The 21,034-nt window shown below is 42.3% G+C and overlaps 1 protein-coding gene across 1 annotated transcript in view; it reads left to right on the top strand.

Moving 5' to 3' along the window:
- Positions 1-1,218: 1,218 nt before the first annotated feature.
- Positions 1,219-21,034, top strand: part of BMAL2 (basic helix-loop-helix ARNT like 2) — a 101,607-nt gene continuing 81,791 nt past the window's right edge. The window contains exons 1-2 of the mRNA XM_052640611.1: positions 1,219-1,402; positions 1,699-1,944. Coding sequence (XP_052496571.1) covers positions 1,219-1,402; positions 1,699-1,944 — 430 coding nt within the window. The remainder of the gene's footprint in view (positions 1,403-1,698; positions 1,945-21,034) is intronic.

Below are 21,034 nucleotides of genomic sequence, written 5' to 3'. Positions count from 1 at the left end.
TCCCTGGAGAAGGGCATGGCAGTCCACTCCAGTACACTTCCCTGGAGAATCACACGGACAGAGGAGCCTGGTGGGCTACAGTCCATAGGGTCCCGAAGAGTCAGACATGACTGAAGCAACTTAGCACACACCCCTTTGGTAACCATAAGTTTGTTCTCTACATATGTGACTCTTTCCTTTGCAAATAAGTTCATCTGAGATATAAATGTGTGTGTGTGTATATATATATGTATGTATATAAAGTGCTTAGCACAGTTCTTGGGAAATAGTAAGTACTCCATAAATGTTAGCTTAATATAGTTGTTATTCATTTACAGCTTCAATTTGCTTTCTATTAAGAAAGTATTGTTGCACTCAAGTGTGTTGTTGCACTCAAGTTAAAATTGGCCAAATATTTGGGCTTTTCTGAAAAAGGAGGGTATGAAAATACACCTGCTAATTCAAAATATGGCTTATACTAGGTAAGTCTTTATGACAAGTTTTTGGACAAAGAGTTTATTGCTATTTAGCTGCATACCAGATGTTAACTTGGGGATGATCAAATTTAATCTTTTTTTTTTGGTGAGAGGAACAAAGTCTCCACGGGGCCTCAGAGGGCCAGCATTTATTGAGCTCCTGTTATGTACCAGGCATTTCTTGGCCTCATACCAGCCCTGTGATGTGGGTGATACTATCTCCCTTTCATCGATGAGGTGAAAAAACTGAAGCTGTAGCCAGAAATTGACAAACACACCTGAAGTTAAACTCTGTGGCTCCTGGCTGGGCTGCTCTTCTTTCTTTCCTGTCTGCTTGGATGGTTAATGGGCAGTGTGCTCACTGCCAGACACTCTCTTTGTCTAAAGAGGGCGAATTATTGTTGCAACTTCTCCCATTCCTGGAAGAAAAAAACAAAACAGCTCTCTCTGTCAGAATCCAGGGCCACGGGTTTTTTCCCCCTGGCACAAAATCCCTCCATATTCCTTTTTCCTAGGCAGATTGACATTCAGGCCTTCACAATAAAATGAAAATCAGGGAATTCTCTGGTGGGCCAGTGGTTAGTGGTTAGGGCTCTGCTTCCACTGCAGGGGGCTTGGGTTCAATCCCTGGTCTGGGAACTAAGATCCCACATGCCATGCAGTGCAGCCCAAAGGAAAAAAAAAATCTAATAATAGTGATATGGAAAAAAATCCCCATGGTTTGATTACACTGCTGAAAACATTGAGGAAGCTGGTTTTGAAGATGGCCACCAAAAATCAGCTGGTACCTGACATGATTGCCTGCTCACTTGTTTTTGATGGGTTGATGGTAAACAACAAGATTAAGCAAGCTGCCATGCCAAGTGACTGGCACCTTCTGGTAAATGATTCCAGAATCTTTGGAGTTAGGGAGCAGGCATTCTCGGGAGAGCAGCACATGTACCAAGGCTGATTGCCAGATTTGGTCTTGGGTTTAGGCATCCAAGGGGCAACTTTCTCACCTTCCCTTCCCCCACTTTTTACCATCCCCTGTTTTCACCTGGGATGTTATCATACCCAGCTCTCATGAGGGGTGGTTCTGCAATTATGTAGTGGCTTAAATTCATTTTTGTGACTCAGATATCGAAAGTCACGTCCTGGTCCACTGTGCATAAACTACTCTTCTTGTCCGAGTCCTTCAGTCTGATGTGCGTTACTCAAGATAAACCAAGAGGGGCTAAAAATGACTTTTGACATGTTTTAGGGGGAGGAAAGCGAGAGGAAAAGAGAGAAAGGTGGAGGAGTGAGAGAAGGGTTGGAGTAAAGAGAGAGGAGGAGAGAGGGAAAGAGCTGCAGAGAAACGTTGAAGACAGAGGATGGAGAGGGTGGAGAAGGCGAGTGGAGAGGAGCTGGTCCCCGGTGGCGGTGGCGGTGGCGGTGGCGGTGGCGGTGGCGGTGGCGGTGGCGGTGGCGGTGGCGGTGGCGGTGGCGGTGGCGAGGAGGGATGGAGGTGAGGAGAGACGCAGGGGAGAAGGAAGGGTAGGGACTGCCACGCATTAGAATTTGACTCCAGGGAAAAAAGAAATCTAATGTTTAAAATACATGGGAAAGCCAAAATATTAGTAAACAGTGATTTCAGTATACTTTTTTCCTTGTGGAAAGACTTCTTGATTCTGAAAAGCGTGGTCTGGACTTCCCTCATGGTACAGTGGATAAGAATCCGCCTGCCAGTGCAGGAGACATGGGTTCAATCCCTGGTCTGAGAAGATTCCACTTGCCACAGAGCAGTTAAAGCCTGTGAGCCACAGCTACTGAGCCTGAGCTCTCGGGCTCACAAGCCACAACTGCTGAAGCCTGTGCACCCTAGGGCCTGCGCTCTGCAACAAGGGAAGTTTCCACAGTGAGAAGCTCGCACATCACAATGAAGAGTAGCTCCCGTGCTCCACAGCTAGAAAAAGCCCAGACAAAACAACAAAGAATCACCAGCACAGACAAAAAAGAAAAAGAAAAAGCATGATCTCTTGCTGTGTGGTGAACATTAATTAGAGCATCCTTTTGAAATCTCTTCCTTTGCATAATGTTCAGGATATCATAAACAAGATAATAAGATGTCATTCAATAGCCCCAATTTCAGTTGCCTTGGGCTGAAAACCTTGGTGCCTGGCATCCGGGTGGTTAGTCAGCATCAGCACCACCAGGGTCTCAGTGAGCCAGCAAGAGGCAAGTGTCTCATCTACCCAGCCCCCAGTTTTTAAACTTAAAATACTTTGAAACTAATTAACATATTTAAATCAGTCTAGGTGCATAACATTAAAATTCTCATTTGAAAATACTTAGTTGGTGGGGATGATCGGAAATTTGTCATTTATCTCAGTAAATTTCTGGGATTTCGTTTCTCTTTAATCTTATGATTTAAATCTCTAGATAGTATCTTTACAGAAAGAGAGAAACAAAAAAGACTGAAGGAAAAGGAAGCACAGAGAGAATCCTTCTTCCGCTCAACCTGGTTTGCGTTACAGTGACATGGAAGTGAAGGTTGCTCGGTCCTGTCCGACTCTTTGCGACCCCATGGACTATACAGTCCATGGAATTCTCCAGGCCAGAGTACTGGAGTGGGGAGCCATTCCTAGCCGTTCCCTTCTCCACGGGATCTTCCCAACCCAGGTCTCCTACATTGTAGGCGGATTCTTTACCAGCTGAGCCACAAGGGAAGCCCAGGTTTGCATTATAGGAGATTTACAGTTGAGGGTCAAGACGATTGCCGTAAAACAGCAATTCCCAATACATTCAAAATGTTTTACTTACAATATTTTATTGAATTTCTTAAATGTTATTTTAAAGTTAATTTTATTTATGTATTTATTGGCCCTACTGCACAGCATGTGGGATCTTTGTTCCTGGATGAGGGACTGAATTCAGGCCCCCTACAGTGGAAGCCCAGAATCTTAACTGCTGGACTGCAAGGGAAGTCCCATTAATTTTTTTACTTAGATAAGAAATACACTTTGCCCTCTGTTCCAAGCATAGCACAGGGGAAGTGAAGAACTATCCACTGGCTTTCTTTCTCGGCACCTCTCCAGTGCTTCTCCTTTACATGTCCAACATAGTTATGTGAGGGCGTCTGCCTTCCCATGTATGGTCCAGGCCTCTCCTCAGGCTGTTGGCTGCTCCTAGACTGCCCTGTCCTCCCTCCAGATGGGCCTGTAGGGGCTCTCCTGTAGTTTTGAAGGCCGAGCTCAGGTGTCACTGTGTTTCTTCTACCCCTGGAACAGAAGAGCTGGTGCAGGAAAATGCATGAACTTTGGACCCAGTGGGAGTATGTGTGTGTGTGTGCTCAGACGTGTCCAACTCTGCAACCCCATGGACTGTAGCCCACCAGACTCTTCTGTCCGTGGAATTTTCCAGGCAAAAACACTGGAGTGGGTTTCCATTGCCTACTCCAGGAGTGGGAGCGTGGGTGTCAGTTAATATACTAGCTCTGTGACCTTGACCAAATTATTTAACTTCTCTGAGCCCCAATTTCCTCGTCTATAACATGGCGGTAAAAAATTACCTAACTTGAAGAGTCATGTGACAATTAAATGAGGCGATTCCAAGCTAGTGAAATCTGACCTTCAACAGATGAGTTTCCTTCTCCTCATGAACCCTTCCCAGAACTTCTCCTACCCGCTGATGGAAATGATTCTTCCCTTCTATTTCCTCACTGTAGTTTTTGGCGTGCCTACGAGAACCCTGTGCCCACTTGCCATAGCTTGTTTAGGTACGTATCTTAGCTCCATCCTTGGGTTGCACATCCCTAAGAGAGCAGGGTAGGACCTGGCTCATCTTTACAGTCTTCACCTCCTTGCACTTATTAAATACCTAACCAAGCTTTTTGATTGTAAGTGACTGTTGGTTTGAGGTGCTGACAGGGCTGGTCTGTTCATAAAGCATATTGCTGTTCTAGGCAAACAGAGAGAAAGAAACGGATGAAACAAGCAGAAGGATTAAAGAGCTTATAAAAGGAGAGATGAAAAACGGCCAAAATATGTGTTGTAAAGACAGAACCTAGCACAATCTATGGTTTAACTGCTAGGAGTGAGCCTCTCCACCTACATTTGGGAAGAATTATATCTAGTTTGTGGGGGAGTTGGCTTTCAGAGAAGGGGTCAAGTTTAGTATTGAAGGATAGATAACTTGTGGAGGCAGCAAAGAGGGTCATTGACAACAGAGATTAGACGTGTATATGGAAAACCATCAGTGATGTGCTTGGAAGAACTGGTGCTGGTCTGGCTGGGAAAAGTGGGAACGGAAGAACTGACCTGTCCTTGCCTTGTTAATGTCACCCAGCACTGCCCTCCCACCTGTGATGCGGCAGGACAGCAAATGAGGAAAACCTGAGTTACAGGCTCCAGAAGGAAAGATCCGTGCACCTTCTTTTTGGTCCCTGGCCAGCAAGAGACCAGTTGTATCACCCTGAAATGTTACTTGCAGCGTATTTCTGACCAGAAGGAACATCAGAGGTCCTGGTCCCTGCCAGATGATTAGTTATATGGTCTTAGCTTTCCCTCCAGGTGCATCTGGGCCACTACTTTCACCCATCCTCTCTTCTCTGAAAAAAAGTAGCTTGCTTCTATCTTTAAATCCATTTCACACTGCTTCTTCTTAAAACCGTCACTGGTGCTGTCTCATTTATTCCTGCTGCAGCCTGCTGGGAAGCAGGTTTCTGGACTTCCATCCACTGTCCAGTGTAATGGCCACTGATGTCCTCCTCTTATGGACATGTGCTCCAGGCCTCCTTGCAGACCCTTCCTATGCAGCCCCAGGGTGCAGGACTGAACAGAACTATCAGCCTTGCCTTCCAAAACAAGCAGTGAAGGTTTATAAACCAAAAGGACTCCATTGCCATGCACGTCTGAACACATTCCTAAAAGAGCACTCCTGCAAACGCCTGTGTGTGATAACATCAGAAGATGTTTGTTTGATTCAGACTCAGTGCAGAGGATCTCTGGCATAGAAGTTACTCAAAAGCAGAAACACTTACGTACATCAAAATATCTCTTCATCTTTTCTTCTTAGGAGAGGAGAAGAGAGGGAGAAGAGATTGTCGTTGAGCCTGGATGGTACAAAAGTATAGGTATTTTATAGACAGATTGTAAAAAAGAGATCAGTATACGATGGGCAGACTTGAACACTTTACAGAGCAGAGATCAATATATGTTTAAAATGAATAGAAGATTTTGACAATTAGTAATTGTTTTGTCAAAATCTAGGAAAGAGTTTTGATTGAAAAATTGAACACAGTTGCCAGCTTTATGTTTGTTTCTCTACGCAACCTCCTGGGTAGAGAATTGGATTTCCTCTCTGACTTACTTGGTACCCAAAGGTAGGCCATGCTCACGCTACTGTGGAGACAACCATATGGCCTTCTAGGGGGGCCATATCTTCTCTAATGAGTCATCCAGGCAACAACACTGACCTGGAAAAGAGAGACCAAACCCAATTTCCCATGCATCCTGAGGCTAGTGGCTTCTTTAGGACAATTCTCTTTTCTTTACCTTTCAACTTGAGTTCAACTAGCACTTTTGGCCTATCAGTTCCTTTCAGCAGTAACCATTGCTACTTCTGGGACATGTGGGTCACAAACCATGCAGCCTGATCTTAGAAGAACATTTGGATTCACACCTCAACTTTCAGAAGACATCTAGGACAAATTCTTTATCAAGAGGTTTTAAGTAATTTTTTGTTAGCTGCTTGTTTTGGAAGAGCCTGAAGACAGCTTTGGATTCTGATCATCATTGTAACTATGGTATGTTAATACATAAATAATATTAAAGTCATTAATGGTGTGTTGGGTTTTATTACTTTTTAAACTCATACTGTGTTTCAGTTTGTAGGGCCTTAGCATTTTCTTATTGCAAAGTCAGTGCTTCTCCTCTCACCCCCTTTTAAAAGGTCTTTCTTCTTTCTAGAATAATCACCACTGGGTGAAAAGATACATAAATACTTTAGTGAACACTGATGAATTCTTTTTGTCAGAGTTAACTGAGGGTGTCTTCTTTTGTCGATACGTTAGAGGTGAGGAACCATGATATCTTTTGTAGGCTCTGTATCGAATCTGACATATCAAGTCATGCCTGACTAGTACAGATCACGATGATAGTCTACAGCATGTTTTCTGTGTACTCATAACCTGCAAGAATTGTATTTGCCTGTGTAACAGTGATGCGGGTATAGCTCATCAAAACTGTTTCTGTGCCTTTTGGAGAAACTTGCTGATGTTGAAAACGCTGAACCCTGCATTCTTCTTATTCTTGAGGATAAGTCCTGGACCAAGTTAGGGGAATTTTCTGTTTCAGTGTGGAACAAATTCTGATGAGCTGCTTTTTCTTGCTCTTGCCCATCCCTGGATTAGGTTATAATGCCTATGAAAGGTTGGCCTTTTCTGGAATAGTCATCACCAGGGTAGCATTGTTAGGTGCTTATATCACTCTGATTACATTCTGCATCACAACTGAATGGTTTCCCACGACTCTGATTTACTTATAGTCATCATGGGTGTTTCTGTTCCCTCTTTGTCCCATTTCAAAAGCTTAGCATGCCACCATCACCAAGTGTTCTTCCTAAACCACCAAGCCACTGGGTTCCTGTCTCCTTTAATTCTTCTGATAAAGAAATAATGACATTTCAACTTAAAACCTTACTTAAAGTACAGGTATAAAATGAGATAAAGGACTAACATTTAAGCTTAGTCATATTTAAGGATAACTGGCAATTGTTTCAGACCAAATTCACTAGGGAATTAATCTGTAAAACTGATTAACATAGAAAATATAATTAGACTTCATCTTGTTTTATGTGCACTGTGATGGTAGGAATCAGTACAGTTTAAAATAACTGAATTATGGATAATTGTATTTGATCTCTTCACTAGTATTCTCAATTGAGTAACCATACAAGTGAAACCATTCAAGTTTAGATTTGGGGAATGGTAAAGGAATCAACTTTTTATATTGCTTGTTGGGGGAAAATACTGGAGATTATCATTTCATGGGTCAGCAGATTGACTTATTAAGATATGGTAAATCTGATTATAATCATCCAGTTAAAGACATACAGGGGTTGAAAACTATTTGAATCTTTGAGACGTTATTGTCCTAGAGACTGTCTCTGAATCAGTACACCTAAACCAGTAGTATGACAACCTGATGCACTGCCTAAAGAAAATGTGAAATTTTTTTTTTTTAAGAGAATAGTATTTTAATGAACTGTATGGTGGTGAATGTGTAAAGGGCACTAGGGGCTATTTAGAATGAAACAAGTATACCCCATTGGCCCTGTTATGTGCAGTGGATAGTGTCTGCCAACAAATGCACCAAAACCATTTTTTTAGAAACAGTATTTGGTGTTCAGAGTAGCTTTCAAAATACATTTTTGTATGATGGCACTGCACAAGCTATTCTGACAGTGATATGGCTTTAAATCATCCCTGCAAAGGTTTTTTAAAGTTGAGAGCTGTATAATGTGAAAGTTCTGCATACCTAGGAAAGAGCCATGTAAATATATGTAATAAAATTGTAGCATATGTAAAGTTTTGTTGGCATTTATCCTACAAAAATAGAATATTTTAGTACGAATTTGCTGAATGTAAGACATGGACTCTTATACTATGGCCTAATTTTAAAGGTCAAAAAACACCCCACAAACGAACCTGTTTTTAAATTTTGCCCTTGTGCTTAAGTGCCAGTGTATGTATGTTATAATTGATCTTGCTGTAAACTATATTTCAACGTAAATCCTAGTGTAAGAAGTTTTATATAACCGAAAAGGTTTTAAGCTGCTAAAACACTTGCTATTTTTGAGATGTGAAATGCAGTATGGGGTTATTTTTTTTCCTTAAACCCAAAGATTAACTATTAAGCAGTCCCTCCAACCTTAAAGATTCCTTTTGGCTTTCAACAACTTGTGTAACCTATGAGTATAGTGTACAATGTCAGTGTATTTTTTTTTTTTTCCTTGTCAACAGGTGCAACCCAGGGGACCAACTTATTGCAAAAGATGTAATTTCTTGCATAATACCTTGATAACATGTTTTGCTTACTTTAAACATGCTAATTAAAACAGCCAACCCAGCAGTAAAAGTAAAGTGTGTGTATTGGGGGGGGGGTCTATTCTAATTTGGCAGCTTTTTTAATACTTTTAAGCAGAATCGCTAAATTGTTTCTCCGAATAAATTGAGGTGAGATAGTACTGTCCAAGTCAAATGATGAGCTCCTAAAAACAAGTTTTATATAGTACTTAATGTACATACATGAATTCGAAGCATGAAATTAAAAAATAAAGTTGTTTCTCCACCCCCCCCAAAAAGCTTAGCATGGATGATTCTCACCTTTTGATTCTTCTAAATAGTTAATAATTCTTAATATTTACTATGTGCTAGTTGTCTAAATGCTTTACATGGTATAATTCACAAATCTTCAGCAAATCTATAAAGTAGTACTATTATTGTTTCATGTTTCTTTTTTAAAAATTATTTTTAATTGGAGGATAACTGCTTTACGATATTGTGTTGTTTCTTCCGCACGTCAACATGCATCAGCTATGGGTATACATACGCTTCCTCCCTCTTAAACCTTCCTCCCACCTCCCACCTCATCCCACCCCTCTAGGTTGTCACCGAGCACCGTAATTGATCTCCCTGAGTCATACAGCAAATTCCCACCAGCCATCTATTTTATGCATGGTTATGTACATATTTCTTTTTTTGGCTGCACAGCATGGCATGTGGGATCTTAGTTTCCCAACCTGGGATGGAACCTGTGCCCCTTGCATTGGAGGCATGGAGTCGTAACCCTTGGACTGCCAAGGAAGTCCCTGTTGCATATTTCTCATGAAGAAATTGAGACACAGAGATTTTAAGTGCCTTCCCCAAGGTAAAGTTTCCATAGTAAGTAGCTAAACCAGGATCAGAACCCAAACAGACTGGCCTCCAGAACTTTTATCCTTGTCTGCCATGCCTGCTAGACCTCTGGGAAAGTGAAAGTGAACCTGTTAGTTGCTCAGTCGTGTCCAATTCTATGTGAGACCATGGAGTGTAGCCAGCCAGGCTCCTCTGTCCATGGAATTCTCCAGGCAAGAATACTGGAGTGGATTGCCATTTCTTCCTCCAGGGGATCTTCCCAACCCAGGGATTGAACCCAAGTCTCCTGCACTGCAGGTGGATTCTTCTGTAGGGAAGCCTATAGACCTCTGGAGGAGGTGCCATTTCTGCGATGTGCTGATGTCTAAAATTGAACTTATTTGAGGAGGGAGTGTGGAATATTGGCCTTTTTTGGCTTTGAGAAAATCTGAGCTCTCTCATCTTATAATTAGGTCATCTTTGGCACGTGTATCAGTCAGGGTTCAACCAGAGGAGCAGAACCAATAAGGGATATGTATAGTGAGAGATTTATTACAAGGAAGTGGCTTATACAAATGTGAGGTCAGGCCACAGGACTGGAGTTCGTAGGGCCTGCCATCAGGAAAGGTGGGCTAGAGCTCTCAGGCACAGGCTGAAGCAGCTATCCATGGGTGGAGTTTCTTCTTCTTTAGGGAAACCTGGTGGGGAAGAATTCCCCAGGAATGCAGGATACCCAGGTTCAATCCCTGGGTCTGCAAGAACCCCTGGAGAAAGGAATGGCAAGCTACTCCAGTATTCTTACCTGGAGAATTCCATGGACAGAGAAGCCTGGCCGGCTACAGTCCATGGGGTGGCAGAGATGGACACAACTTCGTGACTAACAGTTTCGCTTTTGCTTTCACTTTCAGCTGTGTTTTTAAGGCTTTCAACTGATTAAATCAGGTCCACCCAGATTGTCTAGGATAACTCTAAATCAAGGGTCCCTAACCCCTGGACTGTGGACCAGTACTGGTCCGAGGTCTGTTAAGAACCAGGCCTCACAGCAGAAGGTGAGGTAGGGTGAGTGAGTGAAGCTTCACCTGCTGCCCCCATCAATCACATCACTGCCTAAACCATGCCTGCCCCCCATACATGGAAAAATTGTCTTCCATGAAACTGGTGTCAAAAAGGCTGGGGACTTCTGCTCTAGATAACCCTCGCCCTGACTCTAACCCTGACCCTAATCTAGGACAGTTTCCCTTGTTAAGAACAACTGATTATGGAATTTAATCACAGCTACAAAAATACAGCAGCACTTAGATTAATATCTAACTGAGTGCCTGAGGACTGTAGCCAGCCAGGCTGACACAAAGACCATCACAGCAAGTGACTTCATTTCCGTGAATCTGTTTCCTCACATGGTAAACCCTCACCATAGGGCTGTTATGAGGACTGTGCAAAATTAGGTATAGAAAGATTACTGCCTGGTGTGTACGATTCAGTGCAAGATTATTCATTTGTGGTGGGGTGGAAGTGGGGGTAGTGACAGCAGCAGCCGCTTTGGTCGCACTAGTGACTTCATCCCCCCTTTCGTCTCTCCTGTTCAGTCTGGTTCACTGCAGTGGTTGCTGCCTAATTGACATTGCTGCCTAAAATCTCTTCTTATCCATCTTTGTTTTGTTCTGAAGACTATGTTGGAGGCTTAAAGTAACTCTCTACTCTCCATCTTTGAAAAAAATGTCTTCCTGAAATCCAGACCCACGGTGTTTATAGCATTCCTCAACATTTTGGTGCAACGGTGTAACTCCCCTTGCTTGCTTAAAGCTTGTGGAAGGGAGAACCTCCTCTCCCAGTGGCACTGGTTTAGTTTAAAAAAAAAAAAAAGTCTGCAGTGGTTGAGTGGGAAATGAATGAGAACTATTTCTCCAAAGGAGGCTATTGTACTTAAGGACAGTTTTGTTTTTTTAGTTTAATCATTTATTTATTTTGGCGGTGCTGGGTCTTCGTTGCTGTGCTCTGGCCTTCTCTAGCCGTGGTGATGGTGTGGTGTGTGGGCTTCTCATTGCAGTGGCATCTTCTGTTGCAGAGCACAGGCTCTAGAGCACACAGGCTTCAGTGGTTGTGGCTCACAGTCTTAGCTGCCCCAGGACATGTGGGATGCTCTCTGACTAGGAATTGAACCCATGTCCCCTGCATTGGTAGGCGGGTTCTTACCCACTGGACCAGAAAAGTCCCTTTTTCTGTTTCCTTTATTGAAATGGTAGTGTAACACACAGCTGGCGTCTTGTTTCTGAACCTCAGTTTCCTCCACTGTAAGGTGAATGAATTGGACAGAATGGTTTCTTTTGTTCCTTTTCCCTCCTCTTGTCCTTTTATTAAAAGTTAAAATCAGATATATCTATATTTTAGGGTTTTCTCCAAATATTTTATAATAAATTTTTATATTTGTGAACAAAAAGTTTTTTTCCCTCAGACCAAAAAAGAACCTTAAAAGGCAGTGCTTTGTTATGGTTGAATCAAATAGTACATAAAGAATTAGCCAAGAGAATTTTCCACTTCCCCATTCCATTAGATGAGAAACAACACATTAACGAATGAACTTAGGAACTGTGAAAGTCTATAGGAATAACATCTTTGGCATTGAATGTCATCCAGAAAGTGAGTGGGCTACATACCTTAACACTTTAAGGTCAGGTACCAGATTTTATTCACTGAAATTCATAAATGATACCTTTCCCCAATAGTTTGTCCTTTTTCCCCATTTCCCTGTACCACCAGCAGCACTCAAGCTGGTTAATACCAGCTGAACCCCAGGATACACAGGAGGATTGATTAAGTTTCCAGTTCCATGAGGAAGAAGTCTGGTCACCATGTTTTCCCAGCCTCTGGAGCATGGTGTCCGCTTTGTAGTAGCTTGATGAATGTGCACTGGTGGCATGATATGCAGAGGTATTGGGATCACAGCTGACAGGTTCTGCTCATCAGGTGACTAGCCCAGTAGGGATTAGACTAGCTCTTCTCCTTCCATGCCCTTTCTACCTGTTGTACCTATTGTGCTGCAAACTGGGGAACTGGTCTTTGGGTTCATTCCAAGGTTTGGAAGCTCTAAAGTTTCTATGCCTCTGTATCTTGCTTCTCCCATTCACACTCATGCAATTGGTTTGTGTTCCACCCTGAATGCCACACCCTCATGATCAGATATAGAGAAGCTTGCAGGAAATCCAGGACACCTTCTTATATTAAAGCCATTTTTAGTACCTAGTCTGATGGGAATGGTGTAAGCAAATTCACGTCTCACCTCACACATGCTCTGGAATATAAATGCCTTTTGTGCAGAGCAGGTCTGGGAGAGCCTCGGCCCCTCCTTCCTAGTAGGAGGGATTTATCATGTGGGAAACCAGCTTCCCCTTTGGCCCATTTTAAGCCTCAAGGCTCAAGATAGCCCATGCAATGAACACAACTTAATCTGCACAGCTCCCTGACACCCTTGCGTTGTTCACTATCCTACTCCCAGACTGCTTCTCCACCCCAAAGTGGATCCTTTCTCCTGTTTGCTGAGTGGTTGTCCAAGCCCACTGTAGCATTCCTCTCTCTTCCCTAGTGTCAACCTTGTGCTCACTTCTGTGACTATGACTTGGGTCTCACTTTGCCTACGCTGTATTTGGTCACAGTGAATAACTCCCTCCTCTCCCCCTCCCTTTTTCTTGTTCAACACACCACCCAGACACTTGGTTTGAAAATGTAAATGTCATGCTGGTCACTTTTGCAGATGGCATATTTTGAGGAGGCTTAGTCAATCTGGTAGATAGAATCTGAATCCAAAAAGATGTTGATAGGGTGATATCAAAGATGAAACTTAACAGCCAAAAAAAGGGCCAGCATCTAAGTGTAAAACAAAACGTACGTCTTTAAAATGATAAAGATGTGACTTAACAACAGCCTGTAGAAAAGACAAGTTTAGGTTTACTCCCAAAAAGCCCTGTTGGGAGTCAGGAGCCCCTCCTACATCAGTGTGTGGCTGTATGATAAAGGGCAAGGAACTGAATCAACTATGAGACTCTGTTTCTTTCTTGGAAAAAGAGGGAGCTATACTGGATCATCTCTCATGTCAGTTACAGTTCTAAAGTTACATAAACAAATGAATCAACAGTTTAAAGTGAAGGCCCAATATGTAAACTAAAAGCTAATGCAGTCTTATAAATAGTGAGAGTATAATCAGAACCTTATCCATCAAAGTTCTGTTCTCCTTTCTGTGGACTAGACAGCTCTTGGATGTTGAATACCAATCACCCCACACGTCAAAGTATTTTTAACCAAAGTATATTCAGAAGAGAGCTAGCTAGTGATAAGGCAACCTATGGGTAATGTTTGAAAGGATCACATGGCTTGGTTTAGATGAGAGAAGGATTTAGGACAAAAGTGTCTATATTATGGCTAGCCATCAAAGCCTGAAGAGTTCTATGCTCTATACACATGGAGAAGGAAATGGCAAGCCACCCCAGTATTCTTGCCTGGAGAATCCCGTGGGCAGGGAAGCCTGGGTACAGCCTTGTGTCCATGGGGTTGTAAGAGTTGGACATGACTTAGTGACTGAAGCAACCAACCATTCTCCATACAAATTGTCTAAGCTGCCACCTCCTTCCTGAAGCCTTTACAGAGTGCTGTGACCCAGATTTCTCGAAAGACACTTTCCAGTCTACCTTGCATTTGGGTTATGTCTGTACTTACTGGGCTTCCCAGGTAGCACTAGTGGTAAAGAACCTGCATGCCAATGAAGGGGACACATAGCAAATGTGGGTTCAGTCCTTGGGTTGGGAAGATCCCCTGGAGAAGAGCATGGCAATCCACTCCAGTATTCTTGCCTGGAGAATCCCATGGACAGAAGAAACTGGCGGGATACAGTCCTTAGGGTCGCAAAGAGTCAGACATGACTGAAGTGACTTAGCATGCATATTCTTATCTGGCTGAACTCTTTGAGGGTGAATGGCATGTCATACTTATCCTTGCATCCTCTCTAGCTTCTAATGCAGTGCCTCGCACAATAATAAGTATACAACTGAACTGAAACTTATTAGACTTATCAGACATGGAGATGATGGATAGAAATTGTAAAGAGACTTTTTGGCCTTCCAAGAAGTAAACTTTTCAAATAATAAAAATGTCTTAAAAGTACACGGATAACTATGTAATTCATCACACAACCTGTTCTTTAGAACGGATAGTTTAAAAGGTGCCAATTGTTGGTGAGAATGGAGCAGCTGAAAGTCAGACTGATACTGGTGGAAATGTGAAAAGGCACAACCGCTTAGGGACACAGTTTGGCAGTTTTCCCCAAAACATGTACCTACCTTGCCACCCAATCATCCTATGTCTGTGAAGTTACCCAAGATAAATGAAAACATTGCCTACACAAAGACTGGTACACAAATGTTTGTAGCAGCCTTATTTATAATAGCCTCCAATTGGAAATAAGCCAAGTGTTCATCAACAAATGAATTAAATGGATAAACAAAATATGATGCCAACTCAATAGAACATACATCAACACTAAGACCATACAACAACATGGATGAATCTCAAAACATTATGAGGAAAAGAAGCCCAACTCAAAAGAATATGTCATATGATTCTATTTATATGAAGTCTAGACAATGCAGACAAATGGTTAAAGACTAAAAGCAAGTCACATTTGTCTTGAATTGGGGTAGAGGGAAGGGCATGGGAAACATTTCCCTGGTTTTTTCATATCTTAATTTTATGGTGGTTTTGATATATAGCAATTTTAACTTTTTAATGTAGTCATTTCCTTCCCAGTTTTTACATTTGACATCATACTTTGAAAGTCTTCACTTTAAAATTATTTATACATCCACATATTTTATTTTATACTTTTATGATTTTATTTTCCTACACTTAACTCATTCATCCAGCACAGATTAATTTTAGTAAATAGAAGGAAATAGAGACCTAATGTTTTCCCAATAGGTAAGGATTTGACCTGATACTAGCAATAGAATATTCCTTCATTTCCTCAATTATTGAATGTGGGTGGTATATCAAGGATTATGTTAAACTAATACAAACATGGTCTCTGGCCTCAAGGAGCTATGTCTGGTGAGATAGATGGACTGGTGATGAGATAATTACAGTGAAGTGGGATCAGCTCAATGATGGTGTCAGTTACAAGGTGCTGCTGGATTACAGGCATTTCCAGTTATGGGCATGCCTGGAGAAGAGAGCCAGGGAGCAATGTGACATGACTGGGGACTGTCGCTTGGTGCCCTGTGGCTGCTGCCTGGGTCATGAATAAGAGAGTGGCCTGGAATCTGGCTCACAGGCACTTTCATTTCATGTCATCTTAAATTCAGTGGGGAGCTATGCACCTGAAACTAACACAACATTGTAAATCAACTGTAGTTCAGTTGATTCAACTTAAATTCAGTGGGGAGCCACAGTTGACTTTGAGCAATGGAATGGAATACTCAAGGTATGGGGCAGTGATCATACTGTTAGGGGACTTCATATTGAGTAGTCTCATAGTGTTCTGCTTTTTTGCTATGAAAAAAAGTTTTCATAGCAAAATCACAGTTTTGAATATGTGTTTGGTCGTTGATCAATGTCTCACGTTACCTTCTTCAGAAGGGGTAGGAGAAATTGTTTGTTTACTAATTATAAGAGGGTTTTCATGCAGAAACCTGAATTATCTGATACAATACCTATGATTTAATCTCTTAATAGCTCTGCAGCTGCCCCTGAATTTGACTTGGACCTCAGTGACCATTTGTGTGAGGGTAAAGAGAGATGCTTTTTGGTGTCCCTTTGGCCATAACCCCATTATACCCATTTCAGATAAGTAATTAATGTCCTACCTACTATCCGTCCAGCAAAACTTTATAGATTCCAAGAGGCTTCAATATTTATCTCCTTTTTAAAAATTAAAGCTCTGTGAGGTAACTCTAGTCTGTATCATAATCTCTATTCTGTAGATGAGCAATCCACAGAAAGAGTAAACCACTCACCTAGAGGCACACAGTGAGATGGGGGGGGCTTGGACCGAAGTGCCCTTGCCGTGCCTGGTACCAGCTCATGGCCATTCAGTCCCCTGGTCGGTGAAGGTGGTGGGTTGCCGTTGTATGGGGAACAGTGTTATTGCAGTGGGGGCTGAACTTGAGCTGGACTCCATGAAGTCCACACAGTCAGGAAGTTCTTCCCTCAGAAACCAGTACAGGTTGTCAGGTCACTTAGTCTCTCCCCATGAAGAAGCAGTGTTGGACTTCCCTGGTGGTCCAGTGGATAAGAATCTGCCTGCTACTGCAGGGGACATGGGTTCAATCCCTTGTCAGGGAAGATTCCACGTGCTGCAGAGCAGCTAAGCCTGTGCGCCACAACTACTGAACCTGCATGCTGTAGTCACTGAAGCCCGTGCCCCTAAAGCCTGTGCTCCACAGAGAGAGAAACCACTGCAGTGAGAAGCCCCTGCACCACAATGAAGAAACTTGCTGCAACTAGAGAAAGCTCTCTGCAGCAACGGACAACTTAAAAATAATAATAATAAAAAGAAGCAGTGCTTTTGGCAGACTGGGGGCTGTTCTCTGCCACCAACAATAACCGTTTATGAACGCTGTGGTGTCACAGTTCTTCCCAAAGCATTAAACATGGCACCTGATGGATGCTTTCAATCAGTCATCCAACGTGGCTGCCACTGTCTGAAATCAATAGTTAACTGCCCTCTCCACCTCTGCAACAAAGGGAATCCTCTATAGGCAGATAACCCTTGTGGAAAGTTTCTTCTTAACTCTTTCTTAAGCACTTTGCCGGTAGACCTCTCTTTCATCCACAGTTCAGGAGAAGGGTCAATCTGAACTCCTATATATTTGATTAGAAACTCCCTGCTCCTTCTCTTTAGGAAAACATTGAAGGTGCCTTGTAAGTGGCTCAGTACCTTCTCATATCTTCAGCAGCACCAAATTAGTGGCGTCAGCAGTCTGTATTTACTCTTTGGTTTTAAAAAACAATGTAAGAACGGCTGCATACATTACTCTTCAAATAGTGGTATACATTTATCCTTTCAAAGAAATACCCAAGGCTTATGAATAACAGAGAACCTTGAGGGGAATATTTACTTTTTCTAAATTAAAAAATAATATGAGTTAATTGTAGAAAATTTGAAATTTTTAATTTTTAAACAATTTTAAATGAAGGAAAATAAACACATTCACATATTCTTTATTTTCTATATTCTGATGCCTTGACATCTGGAGCATTGCTGATGCTGGAGGGACTGCCCCTGCCAGGATGAGCCCATTGAGAGTCAACAACTTACCTGTGAGTGCACTTTTCAAATACAGACCAGCCAATTCAGAGCCCACACCCCAGCCACCTCCTCTATTAGGATCTCACACACTGGCCTGCTATCCACCCATCCTGAATGCCCCTGGGCCAGGTACCAGACAGCTGGGTGTAACCCCGCTGCTCCATGGGCTGCTGAAGTCATTCAAACTAGCCAGTCCTAATACTACTCAGCCTGTCTTGCCCATTCCCTCCCATAGAAACCACAATAGAGACATTTGCCCACAAACTGCCCCCTCCCTCTGCTTCTTGATTGGCCCTGGTGCTGCCCCATGTGGCCTGGCATGCCCCTTCCTCTTAGGAACTGTGAGCAGCAGTCTACCTTTTTGTTGGCAATTATCTTCTCATCTTTTGGCCTTAGTATACCTCAAATCTTCTATTCATATACTTTTTTTTTAGGCAATAAAGAACCCCAAAAGTCATACAAAATGTAATATTTTGTAGAGCATATACTGGGGCTACCCAGGTGGCACTCATGGTAAGAACCTGCCTGTCAATGCAGGAGACATAAGAGATGCGGGTTTGATCTGAAGGTCAGGAAGATCACCTGGAGGAGAGTATGACAACCCACTCTACTATTGCCTGGAGAATCCCAAGGACAGAGGAGCCTGATGTGTTACAGTCCATAGGGTCACAAAGAGTTGGACATGACTGAAGTGACTTAGCACAATGACAATGACACATAGCATTTGCCATTTCATAAATAGTTAGAAAACATTGTATTTAAAAGCTCCAGTGTGGTCCATCACAGGGTTACACTCTGGTTTTGAAGTTGTTCCCTTGTTTGTTGACACCTTTAGGTTGCTTTCATGTATACACTGTTGAAATACTTTTATTCATTTCCATGTACAAAAGCCTTTATGTATGTCTTTAATATTTTTAGGATAAACTCAAAGAAGTAGAATATATGGGCCAAAGGATATAAATATCTGTTTCCCTTGGTACAGTTTTCCAAATTTCCTTTTAGAAACGTTATGCTAGTCATCATTTTCACCAGAAGTATATGAAACTGTTAAAAGTGTCTCTCTTTTCACCTCTTTCACTTCTTCAAGGCTCCCTTGTGGGTATAGTAATTTATTAGAATAAGTCATTTTGATAGGGGGGAAATTTCCTCATTTTTCAGTGCAGTAATTCTGAGGTGATCTGTATTGTGGTCAGGCCAAACTTGAAGGAATTGACCATTTGTCAATTGGTTTGTGGAAGCTAATGACTCTCGTGTATTTCAGAAGTAGAAAGTGAAGTTGGCATTTGTCTGAGGCTCACTGCTATTTCCAGATGTTGTTCCCCATTGTCACTTACTGAGAGGCATGCCTCAGAGATATTGCAGGTTTTGTTCCAGACCACTGCATTATTGCCTTATGCAAAATATCACAATAAAATGTGACACACGAATTCATTGGTTTCCCAGTGGGTGTACACATGTGTGTGTGTGTCAGTCACTCAGTCATGTCCAACTGTTTGCAACCCCATGTAGCTTGCCAGGCTCCTCTGTGCATGGGACTTCTCCAGGCAAGAATACTGGAGTGGGTTGCCATTCCCCTCTCCAGGGGATCTTCCCAACCCAGGGATTGAACCCAGGTCTCCATTATAGCCAGGTCTCCATTAAAGACTGCATTACAGGCAGTCTTTACTGTCTGAGCCAGTAATTCCAGCCAGGTATTCCCAGTGCATAGAAAAGTTACATTTATACTCTACTGTAATCTAAGTGTACAATAGCAGTATGTCTAAAAATATGTATATACCTTAATTTTGAAACACTTCATTAAAAAAATACTAACCATCGTCTGGTCCTTCAGTAAGTCACAATCTTGCAATAGCAACATCAAAGATCCTGATCACAGAGCACTGTGACAAATTTAATAATAATGAAAAAGTTTGAAATATTGTGAGAATTACTAAAAATGTGATGCAGTGACATGAAATGAGCTATTGGAAAAATGGTGTTGATAGACTTGCCCATTCAAGGTTGCCACAGACCTTCAATTTGTAAAACAAACAAACAAAAACAACACAAGATATGGAAAGTGGAATAAAATGAGATATGCCTGTACCTTCATTTAGGTTTTCTGTTTATTCAGCCATCTTCTATCCTTATTTTAACGCCCTCCCCCAGGAGGCTGCCCCTTGTGTTCTGACATTTCCTCTCCTGCCATCCCCTGATGTCATGCTGGGCGACTTTGGTCTTTCTTCCCTTTCCCAACACACGTTGCCCTCACTGCACTGCAGCACCTCCTTGGGCACATCTTGTGTGTGTATTTGTGCCGAGTCGTGTCCAACTCTTTTGCGACCTCACGGCTTGAAGACCACCAGTCTCCTCTGTCCATGAGATTTCCCAGGCAAGAATACGGAAGTGGGTTGCCATTTCCCACTCCAGGGGATCTTCCCACATCTCCTGCATTGACAGGTGGATTCTTTACCAGTGCACCACCTGGGCGATCCCTGGGCACCTCTTACTCAGCCCTTGAATCAGCTGCAAATGCTTTACCTCTGAACTTTTCCCTACTGACCATGGTCTTGTACACAAACATTCTAGCTACCTGCCTGTTCTTTCAACCTCTTCTGGTGTCTCCTTCTTTCTTACCCATCATGTACTCTGTGAAGCATTATTTTATTATTGTTGTCCCTTGAACAACAGCGAGGGGTGGGGCATTGACCCTCAATACAATCAAAAATCTATGTGTAACTTTATAGTCTGCTCTCTGTATCCATGGTTCTGCATCCATGGATTCAGCCAGCTGCAGACTGTTTAGTACCCTGGTATGTCTTTAGTGAAAGAAATCTGAGTATAAGTAGACCTCTGCATTTCAAGCCCATGTTGTTCAACAGTCAATTGCTGAATGTTATAGATATTACTTATTCCTTTTCTTGACTTTCTGCATAACTCCCTAGCAATTGACTGATCTTGGGCCAGTAAAGCCACCTCTTTTCTCTGCTTTGGTTCTCCAGCTTTTAGACATCTTGCTACTTTTGAAGTCAAGGCCAAAGGAATAGAATTTCCTCCCTCTGGTTTATGTAGGAGAAGTGAATTTTTCTGTGATATGTTGATGTTGTATCATTGTTAGATGGGGCCCTAATTCCCATGTGAAAGGTTGTTGGTTTTCCCTGTGCATGCTTGGCACCAAAGCCTTTTCCCAGGCAGGCTGGAATAGCTTTAAGTACAATCTTCATTACAGAAATTAATAGGAACCCATGTAAGAAGTGAGCCATTCAGGTTGGGCAAATGTGGAATGCATTAAGATGAAACTTACAGCTTATAATGGGAAACTAGTTCCTGGAAAACAGTGCAAATGTGCCTCCTGCTTTAGTGATAACTAGCCAAGAAATGTAGGGGACTGAGATGCAGTGCTAGGGAACTTCACTAGCTCTCTGGCACCTGGAAGTCAAACTCAAACTG

Source organism: Budorcas taxicolor, chromosome 5, assembly GCF_023091745.1.
Source record: "Budorcas taxicolor isolate Tak-1 chromosome 5, Takin1.1, whole genome shotgun sequence".
Taxonomy (NCBI): domain Eukaryota; kingdom Metazoa; phylum Chordata; class Mammalia; order Artiodactyla; family Bovidae; genus Budorcas; species Budorcas taxicolor.
This window is presented reverse-complemented; position numbering and strand designations above follow the sequence as displayed.